The sequence below is a fragment of the Rhopalosiphum padi genome, chromosome 2 (assembly GCF_020882245.1).
Source record: "Rhopalosiphum padi isolate XX-2018 chromosome 2, ASM2088224v1, whole genome shotgun sequence".
NCBI classification, from domain to species: domain Eukaryota; kingdom Metazoa; phylum Arthropoda; class Insecta; order Hemiptera; family Aphididae; genus Rhopalosiphum; species Rhopalosiphum padi.
In genome coordinates this window covers 19,685,881-19,712,483 of record NC_083598.1, presented here as the reverse complement: position 1 = coordinate 19,712,483, position 26,603 = coordinate 19,685,881, and the positions used below count along the sequence as shown (strand labels likewise).

The following is a 26,603-nucleotide window of genomic DNA, read 5'->3' as shown; positions in this document are numbered from 1 at the left end:
AATAAAAAAAATTAATTTCTATTAGTGGTGTCGTGTTATAAAGGCACATGCGGTATTTAAATACAATATTATGCATCGATTTTTAAATTGCTTGGCCTTAAAAATGAATAGAAGCTTTCGTCTTACTAGTTCTACAGTAAATTTTATTAAAAAAAATATTTATTTTTTATATTGAATAAAATTATTCCGCGAATGATGTAAAAACACTCGATATCTTTTTTTTATTCAGTTTTTTATTCTATTATTTAAATAACTGTCTTTATAATATATGTTAACGAGCCGTATTCCTTTTGTTGCACCATTTGAGGAATCCCCACTGCAAACTTTCGAAATTCTGTGTGTGTGCATCAGTTTGGGGATCGACAAAATTATAAGAATGGCCAACGATTAATTTATTAAAACCAGCATTCTGCGTAGTTCATCTGTTTTATAACCACGCCAGAAAATAGAATAAATAGTTGTACCTTGGTTTATATTGTCTTTTATTGCATGTATAAGTGTTGTTTGGACACCCCCTTCCATCAAGCCGTCCAGTTTTGTAAATTATTAACCGTATTACTTATTGTATAGTATAACACAGATTGTATATACTTTTTTCTTTTAATAAAAAAAAAAAAAGTGTAGACGCAGTCCTATCTTCAACTAAAAAACATTCCGTAGTTTCTCGTAAAATACCGAACAGTTATTTGGTTAGGTAGTCGCGATAACCGATAAGTACCGTTTATTCAATATAATAATAAACGTATAATACGTCCTCATACAATTTGAATATCTAAGTGCAATAGTAGTAGTATCACTAGTATCTACATAATATACAAAATAGTAAACAGTATACACATTACAATAGTCAATAAAATAACATACATAATAGAAACATAGTAAGAGAAGATGTTCAAAATACTAATATATATATTACAATGGTATAGGGTATTATATAAACGTGATAAAACTAATTACATTTTTACGAATATTTAAAGACTGGTAAAAGTAATCAAAATCAAATTTATGACTAGCAATCATCAAAACATTGACAGTACAGTTGTTTATAATGTAATTTCTATTGAAGAACATCATTTGACAAAAAGGTTTTGGGTCACTTGTATTGAGAAAATTCGTGGAAAGAAATATAATGGAATTCACCATTTAAAATTTTTAGATAGGGTTTATAACTCGCAAAAATTTTGAGTATTAGAAAAAAAATTGAAATTTCCTTCAGAAATGTCTCAACAGGTAGTATATAGGTAATGTTATAGTGTATTGGACCCACACACACATACACACACCTCATTATGGCCTGCATATTATATCTATGGGTGTCGGTCGTCGATTAAATTGTATATGTGGGTACATCAATGCGTTTGATGTACACGACTCTCATGTACCTACCTACCTATTATTTTAATTTTTTATTATTATGTATTATATTATGTGACGGCAGCGACAGCGTCTCTGGCGCTGCATCAGCAGCACAATGCATTTCCCTTCCAGCGATTCGGTCGTGTTTTTTCCGTCATCATTGTTATTTTTTACGGTCCCGTTTTCCGGCGGCTTTCCGGGGGGGACGCTCAGTGCACGGGGGGCACCAATCGCGGGCGGCGGAGAAATGCGGAACGCGGGCCTCCGCTCCTCGCGCTCCGTGACGACGCTATTCGGTCCGCGTCTGTTAACCGTGTCGCTCGCAGTTCACGGGTGTTTCGTCGTCGGTGCCGGAGATTTCGGCCGTCCGTCGCCACAGTATACATTAATAATATTCAATCGTACGGTGACCGATCGTATATTAAATCAATTGTATAAAATCGTGTAGGGATACGTGTGAAACGCGCGAAACATTCAAACGGACGTCGTCCCAGTTTCATCGGTCGGTCGGTCGTTACTTGTATACGCGGCGAACGCGTTCCTACGTTCAGACCAGACGGCGTTCGGCAGCAGCTGCTGGCCCTGGCCGTCGGGCGGCGGTGATAACGCGGCGGCGGCGGCGGCTACGACGGCGATCACAACAATACGACATGAATCAGTTGTTGTGCATTGGTGACCCGAGTCAGAACGTCATGGCCGAGAGCAAGGGATCCCTTATCGCCAAATCCGTGTCCAAGCACGCTGGAAGGGCTAAAGAAAAGGTAAGACGATTTATTGGTTTAATCGTTTATTACGCAATACGTTTAAGGTGTTTTTTTAATTTCTATTTCGTCGCCGTGCCGTATTCGTAATAGATACTAATTGCTTTATTTGCCATTGTTGTTTGTAAAAGTATCTACTGTGTGTTACCGAAGAATAATCGGTACACGACAAAGGATTTATCATTTGTATTAATGTTATTGCGTTACCTACGTCGTTGTCACCACAATAATTAACATTTTATAAGCCCGCTGGAGTTCGATTCTGTCGCGTTTCAAACGCATTGGAATGATTTTTATGCGATCACAATGACTAGATTTTTCGCTGTTATTTCATTATTCGTTGGCTCAGACGCGTCATGTTCATTTAGAACATTGCCGAGTATTCTTCGTTTGGCTCTCTTCCCCTAAAAAATTGTGATTTTTTTATTGTCGGGAATGAGGAGATATTAATTGATATTTACCGAAAACAACCCCTCCGATAACGTTGTACGCGTATCGTCGGCCGAGGGCTGGGGGCGTGGGACAAAAGCGGTCGTGGATCTTTTTTGTTTTAATTTTACCACCCCCTCCTAGTCGTTAAAAATTGGAATAGCGCCTACAATGTTTCAGTCGCACGCCTATTTTTTGTTTTTAACATACGACGCATAGTGATATACGCAGGTATTTTAATATATTAATTAAAACGTAAAAATACTACAAAAAGTCTACGTGAAAATATTTATAATCTATCACCTACAGCGTAGGCCCTACATTATTTATTAGGTTAGGAGGTACACTTCCGCTGGAACGTTACCAGCTTCCAATACGATATATAATATGTATATCATAATATATTGTTATTATCCATTAGTTATTGACGACGTACGTTTAATCGAATTAGGTAGGTACTTATAACGTGTGGGTCTAAAACTATCGATTTTTCCTCCATTTAATTTGTGTACTGTAAGTCGATTATCATAATTCAATTTCTTCGTTACGTGCGTTCAAAGTACCAAACCTTATTTTAATGAGAGACAGAACTCGTTAGGTAGTATAGGAAATACCAGAAGTGCAGTCGACTTAATGGATACGGGAAGTCAATAGTTACCTGTGCACAATAAAGTAGTAATTTAGATATATTTATTTAAATTTCAATAAGTACTTATATAATATTATACATTCACATAGTTCCATATTTCAATACCATCGCATAGAATATTAAAACAATCAGACCCAGTCATCCAAATCAAACACCCTACTTTGTAGGGCGATAGTGAATAATCCTTAGATTAAGAGCTAATGGCTACTATTTTCAGTATTATCTTACTATCCCATAGTTACACTCCTAAAATAATATATTATTTTGTGTGCAGATCAGCATCGGTTGAGGGTTTATATTAAACTATAGTAGTCCTGGGATTGTCACATTTGATCGTCGTCATGGCGTGTAACACAGTCTGCGTATGGTTCTGACGTTTTCCGCGCATTTTAAAAGCCGATTTGGCAGTTTAACACGATGGCAATAACCTTACAGGCGGTAGAGGTATATACATTGTCGGGAGATCCGGCGGCACGGGGCGGGTGCGTGAAGAAGAAAATTCTTCAGGTCGAATGACCGTTTCGCTTTGGACTGTCCAAAATTTGGCGACTGGCCAAAATGTATTTCTGAACCGTCTGGTTGACGGACCGTATAGTGGCGTGCACCAGAAAATGCGCACATAACGTCGTATGATAATGTCACCTCAAAAACCCTCGTATTTATCATATTTTTTTTTCACTCTCTCCTCTGGTTCAATTCATCCGCAGTTCCCTACACATGATAGGTATACATTTAGGCAGGCACCTGTATAATCTGTGGTGGAGTTGGAAATATGAAAACTAAATGTATTGAACGTATTTATTTTTTTGATCTTTATTTACGGAATATAATTCCAAAAGTTTTATTTTTGGTTGATTTTATTGTGTGATTTATTCCGAAAGTGTATAATATAGCATAATAGGTAAAACATATTTATTTTTTTTAATTACTACAATTCACTCGCGTCTATGATTTTAAACTCATAAAACAACATAATAGATATGTATAGTAATATGATAGGTATTATTTCCAAGGTGAAAGTACAATGTCTCAGAACAATGCATGTGAAAACAAACCTTTTAATATTTTGCAAATCTTTTTCGAAATATAGTTTTTCAAGTGTTACTTGAGTTAAATATTCAAGGAGAGCTGTAACATAATTTATATAAAATGTACTTATGGTGTGTAAAGCATTTCGTCTAGTAATATATTTAATTATTAATATAACTTGTAATATTTTTGACGTTTAAATGTTCTTTTATGAATTATTATTATTGGTATTTGCTATTAGGTTAATTAACCTAATCGGATTAATATAGGTACATTAACTAATGTTGTTATTTTGAATACTTTTGTAATCTATTGGCAATTGTTAAACAAATTTTAAACTATTATTTAGAAATGAACAATATGTAAGACGTTATTACGAACATAATGTAGAAAAATAAAATGTAAAATTTATTTGTTATTTGTATATATGAATGTATCGAAGTTCGGATGAATTAGTTCTAAATAAATTATGAAACAATTTTTTTCCCTAATCATATTTTAACTATCTGTATAAGTGTATAACCTAGCTTTATGGGTGACCTTGCTTTGTGAACTTATTTTACTGATGATTACTGTAGATTGTATAAAATACTTGGCATATTTTCGAACACGGATCAAACTACTCTCTAAACTTTTTTAATTTTTTAAGAATCAGATCGGGGCTTGTGTATGCTATATCGCCTATTCAAACGTACATTCATTTTTATGTATGTATTGTATGTAGGTAGATTTAAAATCCAAACAATATTTATACCTATACATAAAACTCAAATAAATAGTTATTTTAGAGAAACTTGGTTAATGTTTATGTTATGAATAATTTTATTCTAATAATTTAAGAAATACCATTGTATTATGTATTATTTTCCGTTGTACCTATTATTAATATATATTTTTCATTTTTGATATATGGTAATAACCGCTTTTGATTATAATTATAATTTAAAACGAAGTGTACCTAATTAAAAATATTATATAGTATAGTCAGAAACAAATATAAAAAGAATTTATTTTGTATATAAAATATAATATTTGTTTTTATTTATAAAACAAAATAGCGGTAGGTAGGTACCTATCGGTATTGAGCATTTAATGTGCCATCATTCATTAACAATAATTTATTACAGTATGCACTTAAAATAATGTCAAGGTTATTATAGTTTATCCAAGTATACCCTTTAATACAACATCGAAGATTGAAGTGGCTGTTTGTAAAATATTATGTTTTTCATTATTGTGTACTTTGCATACTTAGAAAAATGATTATCTCTTTTTTTTTTAAATAAATATAATAAAAAACGTTATCTATTGGATTTCATCTTTTCGAATACACTTGACCGTCATATGTGTCATATAGTGACCATGACCATCGAAACTTACAAGTTGAATTCAAATAATGCATTAGTGTATTGCATTGAATTTTAATTGAAAAATAAACTACGAGAATAAAATACTTAATATTGATGTGTCTATTATGGCGAATGTTTCCAAATTTAAAAATATGGCTTATTGTTTGTATTGGACATTGGTACATTATATCTTTTACGTGTTAATATATAGTAATATCAGTTTTTACGTTTACACTCAGACTTGATTTTATTGCTATTTGAGTTTACATGTATGGTTTAGAATTTTGTACAATTTGTACAGAGTACACCCACATCTTAAGAGACTGTATGACCTTGATAAAACAGAAATGTGCAATTAAAAGTGCGAGGGAATTATCATGCACTTTTGCTAACTTTCTATTAAATGCGATCATTATTGTTATAAATTGTTGTTGTTCACGTAGTTTGTTTATACATATACTATATACGTGGTCCACGACTACAGATCTTCATTCGACGAACACGGTTATTATAGTATATTTATCATGATATCTTATAACATTTAATAATTTGTTGGCAACTAGGTTAGTATTGTAATATCGTGCACGTTACAGCGACTGTAGAGTGTAATAGGTACGTATCGTTTTGTAATAATTATTAATTTAACCGTATAACTTCAAATGGAAATTAGATCCAGAAATTGTATAGATTTTTATATTTTTTTACAATTGTTTAGTTTCGATAATGTACCTATATAGACTGTGGTGGAGTGGAAGATATCTATGTTTATATATTTATATATATAAGTTATATTCTATAATCGTTTTCTACGTTTCTTACGTATACCCATAAATAATGAAAAAAAAATAGGTAAAAAACAGCAAAATGTTTAACTTGCTAACGGCAACACTTCCGTTTCGGAATACCTTCTTTTACGTATATACTGTTATCAATACACAGACAACTCGACGGTAGTAATTTTTATGTTTATAAATTAATTATTATTTTTTATACAGACCTGGAATTTTTGCGTGCAGTAAGTACGAAAACGCAAGTATAATATTTATAATGTTATGCTGTAGGTATATATTTTAAAATCGTGCAGCAGATACAATAAACCTTTAATAGTCGTGTTAGAATTTTCCCAATAGTGATTGGAACTTCGACTTCTTTTCAGATCAATTTAACGGAAACGAGAGTGTAAAAAGAGTTATTTATAAAATACAATTTTTTCGTTTTTCCATTATGACGTGATTCGCCACAGCAATATACAGTAGTTGTAGAATACTACACGTAAACGTCGTAAGTTGTAACAGGAACTTCTCGTAAATATAGGTTCAGAAACCTCTAAATTACCCTATGGGTATTGGTCGGAAGAGAAACCGTCGTTGGTCGTACGTCCGGCCCCACCGCGGTCCTGGTGCCACGGCAGCGAGACAGGTTTTCTTTGCACACGCGCGTTCTCTATAAATGGCATTCCACATCTTATACTTTATGTCTATCAGCCGCCGCCGTTTCCCTGTTATCGTCGGCCAATCTTCTCCCGCAATAAGTGGGTTATTCACGAAGACGAAACTTCCGTATGTATAATATGATGATAATAATATACGCTTTGAACGGGGGCGTTGGAAGAGAAGTTCGCAAAGTATAAGAAAAGTGAAATTCGGCCCCGAGGTGCAGTCGATCATATATTATTGTGACTCCGTTGTTTTTCAAAATACAATGCGTGCATATGTTTGTAAAATTTGCGTGGTATTCGGTCATAACGTGGGCTGTTTTTTTTTCATTCGCCATTCTAGTACATTATACATTGATGATTTGTAATACTAAATGTTAAATATATTATGTAAACCTCAGAGGTTAAAAAAAAGAGGCACGAAAAATTTGTTGTTTATACATACAGTATTATAATATAATATATTTCACTAAATAACAATATTTTTGTATACATATATTGTTTGCAAAACTAGTTGTACAGCTAACCAGATTTATACCTAATTTTTTGTTTAGATATGTAGATCGTAGATGTATCCATTAATTATTATATGAACTAAATCCAGCTCGTGTCACTGTGTCAGTTGTGTGCAGTAACTTGAAATATGTTTCATTTAAGTAGCAATTAATAGTATCCACTAACCATGAAAACATAATAAAAAATGTACGTGTAAATAATAAATATACATATAACGTGTAACCTATGAATGTATAGCTTTTCATCCTCGTTTTCATCTTAGTATAATAAATACTTATGAGTTAAATTCGTCCGAGATAACTTGGTTTATATATTAATAATACTATGTACTATATAGGCTAGTGTACTAGTCGCACTAATAGTACTACTTGTATGCTTCACACTGCACTAGAATTATTAGAATTTACTTGTGAGATAAATCGTAAACACTATGCAAACACGATGCAGTTGACTGCAACGACACACTATCGAAGCCACATTTCTATGAAGGTGACGTCGTATTAATCAGGGGTTCGAAACGTATCGTTGTGAGGTGTGACGCAGTTTTTACAACCTTATATTTACTATAGTGCTATACAGACTGCATTTTATCGTTTTTCCTCAAGTAAGCAGTATATAATAATATATACATATATTTATCAGCTATTAAACTATACCTATATCTTTCCGGTTTAAAATAATAAGTGGGGTTAATTACTGCTCTAAAAATATAAATGAGTTCGCGTAAATTATTTACTATACTATAGTATACTCAGATATTATACACTACGTTAAATGTTTTTTTTTAAATATATGTAATTTTGTTTAGCTTACAATTTACAATTTAAATACCAATTATTCCATATAGTGATGCGTGGTTTACTTTTTTAGTTATGCAACTGTAGTTTGTATAGTCTTTTGAAATGAAAATATATTCCTAATTCAAAAATAGTGTGTGCTTATGGTCCAAGGTCATTATACCGTTTTCCAACTCGAGACCGGTATACGTTTTTCGTTCCATAAATATAATTAAAATTAAGATATTTGTATGTTGTGATTCAAAACTGAAATTCCTAAGCAACTATAGAGTACTCAGTATAATGTATTTATAATATTAATATTTACTATCTACTGGGTTTAAAAATTAAATAGTATTCTCAATATGCTCAAATACTGTGTAATGGTGAATTTTAAGAACTCTGTCGAACATTTCCAGAGCGTGGGAAATTTTCAAAAATGTTATTTTTTACTTATCGGTATATACTATCGATGCAACTACATAAATTTGTAACATTATTTAGAATTCGTGTCAGTGGGTGAAAGTTCAGACAGTCATTGACCTGCTGTAACAACTGTTTATTCTTTCTAAAAACAAACTATTAATATTATATATAGTTAATTATAGTACTTATAAATCAAATGTTTTTGCTTTTTTCCGAATCGTCTTTTAGATATAAGTTTAAATTGTAATAATGAGGCGTATTTTATATGTTTTTAATTAAATTGTGATAATTGAAAAACATAAAAAAACTACCAAGGTCATCCACTTTTAAAAACAACTTATAAAGTTATAGTAATTTCGAACTACAAAATACAATTCTGATGTTGTATATTTTTATTTATTTTTATAAAAAATTATCTAAAAATTTGCGTGTAATATGGCGAAATTAATTGATTCTAATAATTCATCAATAAATATTAATTTAATTTATTTTTTACTTAATTATTTTCGCTTTGGAGTATGTATATTTGCTTAAAAGAAATATATTATGCATGTCAATAACCTAATATTAGACTAAAATTCCGTAATACCACCTTCACAATTGCTTACAGAATAAATATTATGACAAACCCTTAAAAAATACACAAACTCATTAAAATTTTCGTGTAAACCTATTTATTATCAAAATCTAATGATACATGCAAATTGCATGCATCTTTAGCTTGAAATCTTGTATTTATTTTTTGTGAGATGATTGATGTTATTATAGATAAAACTATTTTACTATATTGTCATTATAAAACTCAAAGTAATAAATAGGTAGCAAATAAAATTATTTTTAACTTCATAAAATATTTTTATTACTTTCTTATGTCAATAAATTATAATTTATAATTTTATAAACTATATGTACATATTATTTAATAATTGTATTACTATAAGTATATAACCAATTAAATTATATTATTAAGAAGGTACTTCTAATTGCAAATTGATATAATAATCTTTTTTTATTATTTTTACCTACTATTCTAATTTAATTTATATGATGTACTGATTATATTTTTTAATTGCTATTATAATAGATGCGTATGCTACATTCTATAAAAATAAATCAAAGTACCTACATAGATTTATATTTCTGGAGAAATATTCTTTAAAATATTTTAAAGCAAAAAATTTAAATATCTTAATTATTTAATTTTAATGTTTTCTTAGTATTTTTGTTGACAGATTTTTGCAATATCCGCGATAAAAGTATGATTATCTAAATTCAGTTACAATAATGCTATCTAGCTATTTGATGAATATAGTACAAAAAATAATGTGACTCATTTGTAATTTGTGCAATATAATTTTTCTCGTATAACAATTATATTACCGAACTCCTGGCGCCGAATGATTTAACAATAATATATTACGTATTAAGTAGTATGCATATTACAACTGACATAGGTTATCTATAGTTGGTCAAAACAGAAGCTGTATTATATGTTTACGTAGTTGTCGATTGGCGGAAACCGTTATTCGAAAATCCCGTTTACACAAAACCGAGTTAATGTACTGTTTCTAACTGGTGCAAGATTACGTGGTTATGTAATGTGTAATATGTTCATGTAGTATAATATATATAGACTCGTAATTTTTACTATTTAAGTTGGTAGGTACATGATGCGTTTGCTGCGTAAAGAACTCGGTATACATACAAAAATATGACGTTTGACTTAAGATGAGCTATATACTGTATGTGTGTTTTCATTATTTTTTATTTAACGTAATCGGTACAACACGCGGGTGAAAAACCTCGTGGAGCTAATATTTCCTAAACCAAGTGTCTTGACTTCGAACACTTGGCATCTCTTTGCGTTACAGGCAGCCAAAAATAAAAAGCCGATTCGTAGAACTTTTTTTTATCTCATAGAACGTATATAAATATATACAATATATATATTCGTATTCAGGGATATTATATGAACATACACACGCTCGCTTATATAAGAATTTTTTCTAATTAAATTTTATACGAGAGCTGCATCGAAATAATTTTATGATTTTTCTTTTATATGGACTTGGTTTTTTGAGTTTAAAATTGTATTTTATTAATTCAAATGTAAAGAAATTTTGCCGTTGTATATATTATATGTAGCTAATGCATTATTAGGAGAAAATATTATTTTAAAAATAATGTCACTTGGCGCTTTTTAATCGAACGCCCACGATATTAAAGTACGACGTGTATCTGTTAGAAAATATATAATACTGTATTATTGTGACTTCGCGACGGCCCATGTATTTATTTTTCGCCCTATTTCTATACGGATGCGTGCAATGTAATTTTTAGTTACATCTGATTTTCAACGGTCGTGTTAAAAAAAAATTACGAATAGTGTACGGGCGGCGCATAGATATACACCTATAATATATACCTATATAATAATAATAATCCAGTCAACGACCTCACAATATTATGCTATAGGAGTTTGCAGCCCGCGTCCACAATAATATTCCTAACGGATGCCTTATCGTCAGCCGTACGTGAGAGGTCTAACCACCTGCTCATTTTGCGCGTCAAACCGAACACATTGGAAATTTATGACACTATTTCGATGACGATCGGCGCGTAACAGTTATATCTAGCCCAATCGACGTCATTTTATATTATATTGTTATTATATGAAATGCGTAGTGTTGAGGTGTTATTGTATTATATATTTTATACCACCATAGTGTAAAAGAGTTATTCTCGTATAGTATCATACCTTTTACATATTATTATATCGTAATGAATGTTTAAATATAGGTATTTATACTCATTACTTTTTATATTTATAATATTTTTCAAACGGATGACCGTTTTAAAAAAATACACAAAACTGATGGACTATTTAAAATTGTCTATACCATTTAACCGCACGGGTATTATTATTATTATTTGTATTATGTATAAACAGTAAATACTAAATAGCCACTAAAATATCTATACACATATTATTTGGTTAGTGGCTACCACCTACCTCATAGGTGCCTGCAGACTATAGTCGTTTGCTGTTTTTCCGTTCGTCAATACAGTATTGTGAGGTCATTGTAGGTATATATGTAATATGTATTATAATATCCACTCGTACACAAAAGACACACCTCCATTTCATGAATATATATATATATATATTAATATAGGTACCTATGCGCCTACCTACATACGTTGTTGCATCAAGGACGAAACCTACACGCATATTTCATATTTCGTTGTTTTTCAATTTTACTTTGGTCGCTTCATTGTACTTATATACCTGTCGTATGCAGTGCATACACAGAATGTTCGTTTGACATATTGAAACCACTTAAGCTCGATCAAAAACCGTTTACGTATATTATTTTAATGTATTTTAATTCATATTATAATACAAGCGATACTGTGTACGTATTTTCTGACTTCGTTGTACATCTGTTTTCCGAAAATTACATTGTCGTCAAGCGTGGACATATGCAAGGAGCACGTGTGGATGGATGTCACGTGGGTGAATCATCCCATATACAGTTAAAGAAGTTATTATATCAAAACTAGTTTTTAGTTTTTCTTTCAAAGACCTTAAAAGGTGATGAGGTAAATTCTTGGCGTGCGTTCGGCGTCAGGGCGTGTCCGGACGTATACTTGTGAACCGCTGTCATTTGACTGTATAGTATTAACACGTAATTGTCTGTAATTGTCGATATAAACGATAATATGCAACTTTGTTATTGCTATTCACTATAATAGTTCTATAATGTTCTTCAATCAAAATGTAATATAATTTTAATATCTTTAGTACTAAGAGTTTTTGATTAAGTTTTAACATTATAGTATAAAAAGATTAGAAAAACTTTTTTTTTAAATCTGGAAAATGCTTAATAATATGAGTTTCATATGCATGAATCATATCATTTCTTACAGTGTAGCATACCATTGTGTTGATAACATATTGTAGATAGAAAAAATATTATCTTACTACTTGAAAAATATTAACATCATAAATTATTAATTTAATGTATACCGTATAGGTACCTCATTTTACTACCTTTAGGTCCATTTCCTATATACTATAATATTAAAAAAATATAATTTTTTCGTCAAATTAACATAGACATGTACATATAATATATATGTTCATCATCCATTCCTATTATTTTGTATAATGTACATTGTATATAATTTCAATTTTATTTTTGTTCTAATAACTTTAAGTAAATAACATAAAAAACAAGTTATCTCAAATTGCACTTTACTGATTGTATTGCTTTCTTTGACATTAAGATAATACACGTTATTATAAGCTGTGTGAAATGTGTTTATTACTTTACGCTTGTACGTAGTATAGGATTATGTTTGAATACTTGATGTACCATTATATTATATATAAGGGCATATAGTTTTGAATGGATTTTCTTGAGTTTTATTTATATTTTTGGGCTTAATACACGGCTAAGGCTAACGCAGATATTCGCAAACAATGTGTCTCCACAAAAAGTTTAATATTCCATTAATAAACGCAATAAATTAGTGGCGAAAAAAATTTAGAAAAATGTATAAAATTTGTTAGTTGAAAAAATACGCTAACGATTCCGTACGCGCGTATGTTCAGATATACACCGCTGCTAATATATGTATTATGTATATATATATATACACAAGTCACAGCTTTACTATCGCGGGATGAGAATATATATTATGCTTATACACATCATCACGACGAGAGGGGCTCGTCGGTGCGCGCGTGGCCTATAGTTATTTTGGGTGCATAGAGACGTAATGGCAGTCGGCAGAATGGTATGTCCAGCGGACACCGGTCTAAATTTAATTTTCCCTGGTCGTCCGACTGGCTGTGCACAGTTATATAATAGTATCGTCGTGCACTGTCAATATTGGCCTGTGTTAAATTTCCCAGTTTCCTGCATAAAAAAGTCACTTTTGAACACGTTTACGAGGAAAAAAATTGCGATTAAAATATAAATTATAATCAGATCTTAATATCCTATTTATGTAAAGGAGTTATCAGCTAAATGATTGCATTTCGATTGTGATTGTATAGAATTTTACTGTATAGCTGTGGTTTAAAAAAAATACTAATGATAATACTAAAATCGCAATGACGCACTTCGTATTTAATTTTACGACCATTATTGTAATGATGATGTTGGTCGCAAGTTGGAGTATATAGTAATATATTGGTGTTTAATAATTACTCGCTTGCGTTCAATGCCCACATTCTATGTACCTACGTTCAAAATAATATATAATTTGTATAAATAAATATAGGTGGGTAGGTATTATAACTGCAACGCCCGAATTAATGAATAAAATATACTATTAATAATGATTTAGGTACCTATTATTAATTAATTTGTTATTTTATATACTTATGGATTATTACGTATAAACAATAGTTCAGCCAAAACATAAGTCAAAAAATAATACTTATACTACGTTTTTACCTGAAAAAATTAAACAAACGAAACGTACAATCATTAGATTAAAAGTTAAGATAACTTTTTATGTAATATTTTGTTATTAGTGTTTTTTATTTCTTATCATGTTTCTTATCATCTTATTATCTTTGATTGAGAGTTACTGTAAAGCGTAGGTTATAGGTAAGCAGTGTATTTTGTTATCATTAAATATCACAAATTTATTATTTTTCGATGTATATGAAAATTGTTTTACTTGTACATCTATATAAATTAAAACAAATTTATAGATAGTTCTCACCCAGTGAATAAGTTATTTATAGTAGATATAGTAGATATGGCGACCACTGTGGCAATAAGGTAGTGCGTGTAATGTATAACACTATAACTATATGTTAGGTATAAATTATTTTACAAATTATGCTACCGGAATGTTATTATTTTAAATTCTAATCACTTTACATTATTCTACAATCTTAGTTTATGTTTTCTATAATGGTTCATCGCTTCATCAATAAAACAGCCAACAATATGCTGCGCGGATACTATATAATAGCTATTATACTCGTATTGTGTTTGTGTATACACACACTTCATAAGCAACTAATAAATATCAATTATTTTGACGTTCATTTCGAAAGAGGACGCACTTTTACAAACAGGATTATATCGTTAACAAATACTAAATGGTTCTTTCCGCGTCTACGGTATAACCCGACCACGACGTTTCCTTTGCCATCCAATGCATTTCAAATTGCAATAATTGAAAATTGTTACACACTCCATCGTTTATTGTCAATCGTAGTCTTTAGATGTGTATTAACGATGTGAATTATCTTTTGCTGCTATTTGTTGAACCATTGATTAGGTTAGGACTACGAAATTTAATCCCTAATTCCTCCCTTAAAAAGATCATATTCACATACTTATACCTATTATTTGTTTAATATTATTTTTGTAACTAATGTTGGAACGATTTGTTATTATTTATAAATTAGTCTACTTATTTTGTCAGTAGTTTTTATATCTGTGGTCCGAAACTGCTTATGTTGGAAATAAAAATATTTTATGTAGGTATTTTGGGAATCAATAATATTTAAAAGGTTTTTCGTATTATTAACTTTTTCTATTGTAGAAATATTATTTATGTGATAATTATTATATTTATTAATATATTAATTTCTATGCTTTACATTATGTTTTATGTATTATTACTTTAATTTATGTATTGTATATAGGTATAATACTATTTCCAAATAAGGAAACAAATATAGACGTATAAAATATTTATAGGGGAGTGTGGTCATAACAATTTGTTCGCCTTTTTAAGTATAAGCTTTAATTAAAAAAAAAGATATGCCCCTCTTCTAAAACTTATCTCCATTTTTAACCTACGAGTGGAACACAATATTAAAATATCATTGTGATATTATCGAATACCTGGCCTCGTTTTCAAGTGTGGTTTATGTTAACATGATCTCGAAGCTTGTTTTACATCTAGGATATACTATACATCGAATCGTGTTTATACTTACGGTAAGTAAAGTAGTTTTGATTGAACACTGTTAAATGTATATAAGTGTCGTTAAAAATCAATACCTAATTGCAAGTACGTCGGTACTCCGCGGCATTATTGTTCTTTTTATTATATTGTAGACAAACTATAGTTTTGCACTTTCGTGTAGTTCGATTATAATATCGTTTGATATTGTAGAAGGCATTATTATTATTATTATTATTGAAGCGTTATCGGCATTATTTAAACACGCCGACGAGTACGCCTTCACGACTCATAATCATAATATTTATAATAATCATGTACATAATATAATATAATGTCGGCGTGTCATATTAACGCGTCTATAAAGGGTTTTAATTTTTATTAGAGGCATGTGTTTTATTTTACTCCAGGACCGTTGGACTGGAACATGTCGCGTATAGTTGGTTTCCTCCATCGATCATGCTTCGTGTATTATTTTATTATAATCCAGAGTCGATGGCGTGTGGCGATGTGGTATGATATTACACAATGTCATTTTGTGTTTTTCTGAAAATTCGTTTCTACATATTTTTAATTTGTTATAAAACAACGTTAATCCAACACGTCTGTTTTGTTTAATAATAATTGAGAGTCCCACGCGCGTGGTTGCCTCTATGCGTAAAAAAAACCCACGTTTGGTTGAAATAAAAACAGAAACTAACGTAGGCGCCCAAAAAAAAAACAAAATTGCGCAAGACATTACGGGTAGGATAAAGTATGAGCCACACATAGGTACATGACGGGTGGACAAATATTATAATAATTTATTGCATAGGAACAAAACTTATATTATTTAAAGCATCGTAGATTTTGCTACGAGTGAAAGTCGGTTGGTACGATATTTTACCTATTATTAAACAGGTGTATAATACTAGTACTAGTTGTGTGTGTACTGTATATGCACAATACAAAAAGTACCTATATAATATATATTAGACGACCTAATATACGTCATGCATGCGATTCTATTTATTATACAGGGTGATTTACGAAGCATGGTTGATACTCATTTCCATTGTATACTTTATTAACTTTGCACTAATTCACATTCTAATTCGTGGAATCCATGTTAGAACTTTAATAACCATATTTTCAAATAAGTACTTAGGTTATTAATTTATGACATTGACTGTCTTGACGTTCTATAATCTATAGATTATATATATATTTTTTTAAATATATTTAATAGATTTTATTTCTATTATCGTTATAAGTTTTGGATAATTATATAAATAAAACATTTTAAGATATTATTTTATAGGTGTATTACAACTTAAAAACATTATATTTATTTATTTGAATTTCGATTTTGGTATATTTGCGATTGTTAAAAAAAAAATTATCTAATGAATAATTCTTATTGGAATTAACTATTCAACCAATCAAGATTCAAGATCCTTATTAAAATAAAACTTAGCATTAATATTATAGGACACTTCTTAAATGCCTTAAAAATTTTCAAATATCAGAATCATATGATATAATGTATTGTTGGGGTTGAATATGTTTGATATGAATCACTCTGTATGTTTATATATCAATCAGTAACGCTAATAAAACTAAAAAGCACACATGTTTTAATTTTTGGTAAACTCGTTAATGATATATTATGACGTATTGATGTTTATAGTACTTTAACTTTTAACCTTAACAAAATAATTGTCTCAAAGTGTGTTTGACTTTGTGTAAAATTAGTAATGAACTAATGATATTACAATAAGTAACAACGAGATGTATACCTAATCTTTAATAATTATTCTGTAGGTATATAATATTTGTATTTTATTATTATTTATTGTTTATTACTTTATTATATTATTTTCATGTCAGTTGTTTCAAACACGAATGCGCATGTCGCGTATTTCGCGGAAACTGCAAGTGATTTTTCGTTTTGCCGTGTCATTTTTTTTATCTCGTTTACAATAATAATAATAATAATAATAATAATAATAATAATAATATGTTCATGTTAATTAGATACATACTTAATTTATATTGTATAATCGTATATTTTCCGAGCTCTGTACAATTATTAGTCCTACAATATCAGCGTGTAGCTAAAATTGCGAATAACTTACTAACTACAAACATATTATAAAGTCATATATATATTATATAACACATAAGTGTCACATATAAATACGTGTTGTAGTAGTTATAGCTAAAGATTATATCGTTTATTCTAATATTTAATACTCTAGAAAGTAAGAATACTCTTAGAAAACAATATAATAATTATTTTAAACCAATTTCAAACAAGCATTTCAACGCAAGAATGTTATTTGATTGACAGAATAATATTTAAAAACCTCATTATGGTTTGGATTTTTGTGTATATTAAATTCCCATAACATCCTCTCTTCTTAGTTACATACTGGTTTGGGGTACATAGCATCATAGCGAAAAAAGTTTTTCCTTGGGAGAAGGATTATCCATCTCTTTGGCTTCAACTGCTACCACTTCATTGAATCGACGATAAAATAAATATATATATTTACTGCCTAGTCCAGCTAGATAGCGTCTAACTTAATCAAATCTATTAGTTTTTTTTAATCAAGTTTTGGGTATACGATTTTGTTTTTGTTTTCGTGTTTACGAGGTTATTAGGTTATAAATATTAAAATTATTGAAATATATTATAATGTTTGTGTTCCATGTAGATGGTTATTAACTTATTTATGTATTCTGCTACAGCTGAGTTTATACGTTCTATTTAATATATGGTATTAAATTACAACATATGGTGTGTCTAGAAAGTTTGAAAACACTGAAATGTGTATGTAGTGGTTGCATGTATATTGTATGTTATTGTAACGTGCTACAATTAATTTAATTAAACTAATACTATACTGCAATGCTGTTATTATAGTCTTATCACTTATCAGTTATCGTTACCTAAATATAAATGTATGTATTATCATAATGTAATTTGATCCGAGGGGCGTTTCATATTTTTTAACACTGCTTAGTCGGATGTGTAAATGTGTAATGTGTATACTGTATAATGTAGGCACAATACTATTAATTTTAATCTATTATATTTTCGATAAAAAGTCTAAAAATATTAATTAATCATTCGTGTTAAAAAAAAATACGAAAAGATTAATCGTCGATTGTTTTGGGAAAAGAGAATATGTTTTGTATTTGAGCTGGTGAAGTACGAGATTGGTCTGCTTATAAACACCCCAAACATAAAACTTAAATAATATCCTTGCTGCAAGATCTCCATGCAATGTAAATATAGAGTTTCCATAATTTCTACACACTCTTTTAATATACCTACATAATTCTTAGAGTATATGCTTATAAAATATAAATTATATTATAGTAGGCATAAAAAAAGATAATATTATTTTAATGATATACACTTTACTACTTAATCGTTATTTAAACGCGCTGCCATTAAAATCACTGGTGGTCAAATTAGTTTATGTATTTGTTTGACTTTTATGACTTGTTTATGTATTACATGTGCGAATTGAATCGATTGTTAATTTAACTACTGAACATATACATTTCTTATTTTTATATCGTTGGACTAAAAAATTTAAGAATATTATTCGATTTTTAAAATACCTACTCAAGTATAGGTTTAATTATATTTGTGAATCTCTGTATTATAATGTAGGATTATTTGTTTCGTAATTGTAACTCAGTAATTAGTAATTAGTTCATAATTACTTTACTGAACATATTGTTAATGCAGAGTCAATTATATATTTCGTATAATCGTACTAAACACGTAATCCAATTAAAAACAAATCCTATCTTTACAATATACACTACAACACAGTGATGGTTTATATTTTTATAGTTGTGATATATATTATTTTGAATAAATACTTAAATTAGTTTTTTACAATTAAAATGTGAGATATATCATTATTTTTTGGTTTAATACATTTGATTTTTGAGCACGTAAATGCTTATCTACATAATAAAGTAATTAAATACTCCATAAAAACTCGAAATCTAATCTTATGTCGTTAAATTTAAATAAAAACCATTATAGGTATACAGGTTATTCTAATATAAATTATTTAAATACTACTTGTTTATATTTGATTTGTAAACTAATTTGAAAATTAGACAGCAAAGATTTTTAAAAATCTTAATTAATACATTTAAAATTTAATTTTTCACATCTACCAATCAGTTTTAATGTTGTTCATATATCTTAAACTGTCTATAAACTGATTATTGATCTGAAAAATAATAATGCGAAATAACAATAACATACTCTTAAAATTCTAAAAATGTAAAAATATGTTAAATTTATGTTAAAATTATAAAATAAATTAATACATACATTAAAAGATATTTAAGTAAGGTTTAGTTAAATTATATTTGTTATTATTGTATTTATAAAATAGTATTATTCACAGAATGTTTTGATTATTATAGTTATATTTTATTCTTTGTTTAAAAATAACATTCAAACTTCAAAAGCAATTCTTATATTTTATAATGGAATTTTCTCTTATTGATAACGTTATAACTAAAAAAAAAATATCTAGATTTCAGAAAAGTTTATATTTATACACTATAGTGATGATATATTTTGGCTGAACTTAATTTCTTGTTTGAAAATACATGCAAATGTATTAAGTTCACAGTTCTGGTTATTACTATTAGTGACTATTTATGTATTGTTTGAATTTATTTTTAACATTATTGTTCTAGGTATATAATAATGATTTAGGCATTAATCTAATATTTGTATGTTATTATAGTTTCTTCAAAACTTGGGAAAAGTCGATCGGACTGAAGATGAAATTTTTAATGAGCACTTACAAAATTTCTCAAAACAGCAAAATACGGCAAATAAATTACAAAAAGAATTTAACAACTATATTCGATGCGTTAGAGGTATGTTGGCACAATTATAAACATCAATAGTACTTATAAATTTGTTGTGGTTTTTTTGGCTTCATTGAAGGTTTGACCAATCGATGACCTTAATATTTTCTATGTTCCTGCGCCCAATCATTGTTATTAGTTTTTATGCATGTATATCAGATAAATGACAATGATAGATTGATATTTATGATTTCGTATTTTGAATTATTATTTAGCTGTGCAAGTGGCGAGTAAAAGTCTGATGGATACGTTGAACGAGATGTACGAAAGTCAATGGGTTGGTCACGATCACATGTGTACCGATTCAAACAATTTGGACATGCTGTGGAGCGATTATACACACAAGTTGGCCGATCAAGTGCTTATACCGTTGAACACGTACCAAGCCCAATTTGCTGAAACACGGGTAAGCACTGATATTACTCTTTCTAGCGGCATGTGATAAAAGATTTTCCTGCATAATAACTGCTACTAGTATATTATACTTATACACCTCCTTTACCATTCATAGCTGTACACTAGTACACTTACTTATAGACTATAGTTATCGATCCCAATTTTTATAGTTAATTTAAAATACATTTCATCCAATTTTTCGCATCCAATTAAGATCTAGCACTTTGAACAGCGGTAATTAATTATATTTTGTTAGATTAACTTATATTTTCAGTTGAACATTTGAATAATAAATTGTATAATAATAATAATTTTAAAAATTAATGCTTTAGAAAAATATGTTAAGGACTTGTAAAAAATAGATATAATTTATCTATCCAAATTTTCTATTTAGACCGAACTAGTACGAACTAATATACTAGGTATCATAAATAACTCTGTATTTAACTACATAACGACTTATAAAAACCTGGGATCAAATTTATATGACCACTCATATATCTCGCATGTTTTATCAGTAAACAAGTATTTCTGGTTTATATAGAAAAAAATTGACAAACGAAACCGGAAACTGGTTGATTACGACAGCCAAAGGCACAGTAACCAATTGGCTAATAATAACGGCGTTGGGGCAGCCGGCAAGAAAAAAGATGAAGCAAAAATGATGAAAGCTAAAGAACAGTTTGATGAAGTTAAACGAAAGTTCGACCTAATAAACACGGAGCTGCACGACGAATTGCCTGCTTTGTACAATTCTAGGGTACTATTTTTGATCACAAATCTGCAACCATACTTTGCCGCTGAACAATTATTTCATAGCGAATCATCTAAGGTACGCATGCATTATATTTTAAAACGTATTTACTTATTGTTCTCCTATGTTTTATTACATCTAATGTGGATATTAAATATTTCGGATTATATGGATTGTATAAGTCCCTAAACATAATTATTGTATTATAATTAATTTTTGTTGTTTTAATTTTATTTTAATACACTGTATTCATGTGTAATAAATAATAATACATAATTTTGGTTTGCACGTTTCGTCAGGTGTTTTCTGAAATGGAATCAATCGTTGACAAATTAGCCACGGATTATCAACACCAGTCGAAGATGCTGAATTATTTCTTAGGAAACAAAAAGCCCTCAAACAATGTCGCCAACAACATTCAATCTGCGTAAGTATACATATATGAATATTAAAATATAAAAATGTTATGCCTAATACACTGTAGGTACCTATAGTGTGTTGTACCCTATGGGTAGACTTAATGATATGCGGTCCTCACTTGCCACTGCGTCAAGTCAGACCACTCCTGAGTTGTAACACATACCTGTATATATGTAAAATGTTTTATATATATGTAATCAATAAACTAATTTCAATATAATATCACGAAATTAATTGTCTATTTCGTTTTGTGTAGATCACAGTCGCCCGTGTCTCCGATATCCATGAATGGTAATTATACTTAATATTTAAAAATTATTTTATCGTTTTTAGCTTTCGTATATAGTTTATAATATTATGTTAAAGTGTTATTGAATTAATTATAATAATAATATCTATAGGCGCAAATTCTAGAGCTTTTTTTCATTTTGAGTCGATGAACAGAGTTTATAATCATTATTAGGTACTCTTCAACCTCACGAATCATATAATAGCATTATACCTATTATAATATTGGCATAATTAATTCGTTTTCATTTATACTTAGTTAACGTTAAAATAAACCTAACTTTTATAAACATTTTCTTTGTTAAATTTACATAAAATCATACTTGTATGCAATTAAATATTGTCCATATATTTTTATCATTGTTTGTTCTTAAATCTTTATTTTTAACTCGTTTAAACGAGGCTGAATGTGCTCTGCAAATTTTGTTTGGTGTTAAACTGTTAAAGCATCATTTTAATATTTTTAAAGAGTTTGTGCCTATAATATAATAATTTACCAAAATTATATATTACGTAGTGTACTGTTTTTTTCTAACTAACGATTTTCGTGTGAAAACTAAACCGTGTGTGTGATATGTAGAAGAAGACGTTGCGAAATCCCCGCCTTCGTCACCCGCATCCCCTCAAAACACTGCATTCGTAAGTAGTAAATCACCGTCATCGCAGCCCGACAGCAGTAACAACGAAGTGTCATCGGTGACATCAAAAACACCGTTAGAAGACGAACTGGCGTCTTCGTCACCACCGCTGCAGCAACAGCAACAACAACAACAACAGCAACAACCTTTAGTTAACGGCAAGAGCAGTTCATCGCCTGTCAACGGTGTTGCGCCAGTCAGGCACGAGAATGGCACTAACAAAAACATCGAGATCGATATACCGCCAGGTACCATACAATGGTTTAAAATAGTAATTCCTGTAATAATATTACCTGACTTGACTTCGCGACGTTTTCATTAATTTTTTTTCATAACCGCTTTATTAATCGATTATAATATCATAAATTCATAACTGTCCGATGTCCGAACTGATCGGTTCGAAAAACAATTGCGTGGCGTACACGTCCTTGCACGGTTTTTCTACTCCGATTGTGTGATTCGCCCGAAGATGGTAATTTAGTATAATTTCGTATTGTTATCGTTTGCCGTTTTTTACAGGAGCTACTACGGACAACTTGCCACCCGGAGTGTTGTACAGAGTGGTCGCAACTTACAAGTATGATGCTGAAGACACGGACGAGCTATCGTTCGAGAAGGGCGAGATCATCAGTGTAGTACCTTACGACGATCCAGAAACTCAGGCAAGTATACTGCTATGTTCAAATTGAACTGCGGTTATTGACACTAAATACCGATACACTGTTTGGTTGTTGATGTTATTAATTTATTAAAATAAATTAAATTACTGTTTAGCAAAGCTGGGCAAGTTAGTTGATTTTTGTTTTTATTTTTTAATACTCTTATTATACAAATTAAATAATAAAATTAGATTTAAATTTTTAAAGTTTTCAACTACGTTAAATTACCTATAAGTTAGTTGAGATAAATATAACTTACTGTAGGAAAAAAGTTATTAGATATCTATTACTTTTCTAAAGTTTTAACGCTTATTTATTGAAATAATTTAAACTTAGTTGCACATCAAAATATATTTTGAAATAATATTAAACACCGTTAAATTTTATTTCCTGCAAATAAAATTATTCTTTTTTTTTTAAATATAAATTGTTTTATTAATTTACAAATAAAAATAATGATATATTTATCTATACAAACTATTTTAGATATTGATTAGGTTTTTATAATAGTGATAATTTAGAATATTTTTTACTCACTGAACCACTTCAGATAATATCATTAAATAACTGATTCCATATGCACAATTTAATCACAATAAATATTTGAAGAATATAATTCATCAAAATTATGTATTATTTATGATGTTGTTGATTTCTGATATACTGAAAAATAACTATTTATTTTTTTATTTTTAATGCCTCGAGATAAGATGATTTATAGTTTTGTACTACTAAATTTAGTTAAAAAATTAAATAATTTTCTAACTATTGAGTGCCCAGTTTTGGAGTATTTATAGTGTGTAAGAGACAAGTAATGACGACTTGTTTTTGTTTTTCTTCTATGAACATGCAGGAAGAGGGCTGGTTGATTGGTATCAAAGAAAACACAGGAGAGAAGAAAATGTTCCCTGCCAATTTTACCAGACCCTTGTGAGTGCCGCACCGTCGTAAGCGCCAGGAGATCATGACAAGACCTAGAATCTTTAAGTACAGTTTCTGGATGTTTGTGATTCTATTTTATGTTTTTATGTCTTTGTTTATCTATACAAATGAGATTTAAAGTTGGGTTTTGACCGACCGTCACGAAACGCGCTGCAACGACTAGTTCTTATGACAAAATTATTTTATAAACTAAAAACCACCCTTAAGTTTTTGAATGTTTATTTTTTTTACGCTCCGTGAACGTCAAGTTTAGAAAACATTATCACAATTATCCGTGCTGATAATAACATGAATTTGACTGATTGAGAAATCGTTACGAATTTAATAGGTTCATTTAAAATTTTATTTTTAGTGTGATTATATTGAACCTTGAAAGAATACTCATTAATTAATTAATGTGTAACAAGTGCCTTTAAATTTTTATACTAAGTGTTTACACCTATGTGAGGTAATACATTTTTTTGTGCCATTTGAAAGCATATTAAAGCTTCTATTTGGCTACTATTTTTAATCTTACTCCTACAATTATTCAGCTATGGTACCTTTTACCTTAAATGTATAACCGTATAATAATTACATTTTGCTCGTATTATGCGTTTACTACTTTTATTTTTTATGTGTTGTTATATTGTTGTATTTGTGTGTTAAATGTTTTTTCTACTTTTAGTGAGTGATTTGTAAAGGTTCAATCATTTTAGTTTACATTTCAAATATTTACCCCGTCCCCTATACCCGCTCTGATAGTCAGTAAATGTATATAAATCTAGTTTAGATTATAAATTATTATTGTCTAAGTAATATCTGTATTTATTATTATTTAAATTAACTTTGATAGATACTAAATTTATTATATAAATCAATGTATTATTTAGATGTAAATTTATTTTGCCCTTAATGTTTTGCTTTAGGCATTTTAACATTTGAGATTCAGTATTGCTATTGAAAAAAAAATGATATGCATAATATTATAAATTAACAAAAATAATTACTGGAATCAGTAGTCTTTTATTAGATAAATTTCGCTTATTGTGTATTTAAATACTGTTCTTTACATTTGAAAATAACCATTAAGAATACTATTGCATTTATTTATTTTTTGTATTGACTTTGGATCATTCATTTGTTTTTAAATGCCTTCAACCAAATAACATCGGCATTATTAATATGATATATAGTTATGTATTATAAATGCAATTTTTTAGGGAGGGGGGGATGTTAGTAGGCAATAGTCTATTGCTATGGTAAGATAATGGATGTTCTAGATATCAATTTTTTTTATGCATTAAACAATGAGTATTAATAAATAAAAAGAAAAATTAGACCTTCAATTTGTTTTATTTCATCAAGATTCAATAATGCATTTATTCAGTTTTAGATAAAATGCTTTTTTGTCTAAAATTTATAGAATATACCTAATATTAAATTAAAAACGGACAAATTGAATAACTATGATCAAAATTTGTTTTTATTAGTTGTCCATAATACTTGGAACTATGGCGTGTCGACATTTTGATTTTGTCCAGTACCTCTTTAATAGATCATATATATCTATTTATATATATATAATGGAAGGAGTAGTTAATTCACTATTATTGTACTTTATGAGTTATTCTATATTTATACACAAATGCCAAAAATAAATAGTTGGAGATAATTACTAATTATAGTTGACAAATTATCCATGGATGTAAATTCATTAGCATTTTATTGTTTATTTTTTTTTATGACTAATATTTTTGTAATCATAACACCTAAACACCTAATTCTTAACAATTCTAGATCTAGTTTATAAATTGTATAAGTTTATTAGTTCATTCGTTGTACAAGTGATTGTTACGTCCTAATTAAAAATTATATGTAACTAAAATTTAAATATTGTTCCAAGCTGATACGTTTATTACAATAAAATGATAATTTTTGTCTCATTTTAAATTAAAAA

General features: G+C 29.2%; 1 protein-coding gene across 3 annotated transcripts; it reads left to right on the top strand.

Annotated features, from left to right (window-relative positions):
• Window positions 1–1,655: 1,655 nt before the first annotated feature.
• LOC132920079 (amphiphysin) lies at window positions 1,656–26,603 on the top strand. 3 transcript variants are annotated; one of them, XM_060982141.1, is made up of 9 exons: window positions 1,656–2,117; window positions 20,441–20,576; window positions 20,783–20,973; window positions 21,508–21,795; window positions 22,017–22,144; window positions 22,394–22,428; window positions 23,006–23,311; window positions 23,583–23,729; window positions 24,580–26,603. In XM_060982141.1, the coding sequence occupies exons 1-9, from the start codon at window positions 2,007–2,009 to the stop codon at window positions 24,654–24,656; spliced, it is 1,419 nt and encodes a 472-aa protein (XP_060838124.1). In that variant the 5' UTR covers window positions 1,656–2,006; the 3' UTR covers window positions 24,657–26,603. The 3 variants fall into 3 exon arrangements, with proteins under 3 accessions (XP_060838124.1, XP_060838123.1, XP_060838125.1); XM_060982140.1 differs by having other exon boundaries at window positions 1,657–2,117; window positions 23,583–23,725; window positions 24,576–26,603; XM_060982142.1 differs by lacking the exon at window positions 23,006–23,311 and having other exon boundaries at window positions 1,657–2,117; window positions 23,583–23,725; window positions 24,576–26,603.